Genomic DNA, 873 nt, shown 5'->3' with positions numbered 1-873 from the left:
ACAAACAAACAAACAAACAAAATACCAGTCAAAGTACAAGGGGCTTCGATTCTGTCGACTCTGTGCCTCTTCTCCTCCTCCTCCCAGCCTTTCTCTCTCTGTCTCCAACTAAAATGTCTGGCCTTGTGCCAATATTAGAAATCATTATTATTGCTACCAATTCTAACAGCCACTGCATGTCTTTGAGTTCATTCTCTCTCTCTCTCTCTCTCTCTCTCTCTCTCTCTCTCTCTCTCCCCCACAAACTAATGTATGCATGATTTTTCAACAACCACCCTCAATTTCTCTACATAACAATATCGTTGCGACCATCACCATTATTGTCATTATTATTATTAAATTATTATTGTTCTCATTATTGTTGCGTTTGTTTTGCTTTAAAGAAAATTAAAGGGAAAAGAAGCACCCCTCCCCTCTTTCCCGGAATATCAAAGAAATTAATTAAACGAATTATGAAATATACATACATACATTATGTAAATATAAAGTTAATTTAAAACTGTAAATATATTTGTTTTTAAATAGTGGAGGAATTAAAATGGTTTTTCTTCTAATTACTATAGAGAGAGAAAGTTGAAGATAGAAGACATAAAAAGGAATATCAGAGATGCAATATTGGTGAGTAAACCACTAGAAGACACACACGTTTTCCAAATATACATACACACACACACATACTGTGATGGATATGCAAGCGTACATTATATATATATATATATATATATATATAACGTGATCAACATTCGCGAAACCGAGAGTAGTAACAGAGAATAATCTATCTATCTATCTGTCTATCTATCTATCTATCCAGCCACACGCACTTGTGTGTGCGTATATGTGTGTGTCTGTGTATTTTTTATATATACGTGTGGG

The 873-nt window shown here is 34.0% G+C and overlaps 1 protein-coding gene across 1 annotated transcript in view; it reads left to right on the top strand.

Annotated features, from left to right (window-relative positions):
- LOC106869212 (guanine nucleotide-binding protein G(s) subunit alpha) overlaps positions 1 to 873 on the top strand; it is a gene marked incomplete at its 5' end in the record, with an annotated part of 84,808 nt that overhangs the window by 1,454 nt on the left and 82,481 nt on the right. The window contains one exon of the mRNA XM_014914859.2: positions 564 to 618. Coding sequence (XP_014770345.2) covers positions 564 to 618 — 55 coding nt within the window. The remainder of the gene's footprint in view (positions 1 to 563; positions 619 to 873) is intronic.

The sequence above is a fragment of the Octopus bimaculoides genome, chromosome 20 (genome assembly GCF_001194135.2).
Source record: "Octopus bimaculoides isolate UCB-OBI-ISO-001 chromosome 20, ASM119413v2, whole genome shotgun sequence".
Lineage (NCBI taxonomy): Eukaryota > Metazoa > Mollusca > Cephalopoda > Octopoda > Octopodidae > Octopus > Octopus bimaculoides.
This window is presented reverse-complemented; position numbering and strand designations above follow the sequence as displayed.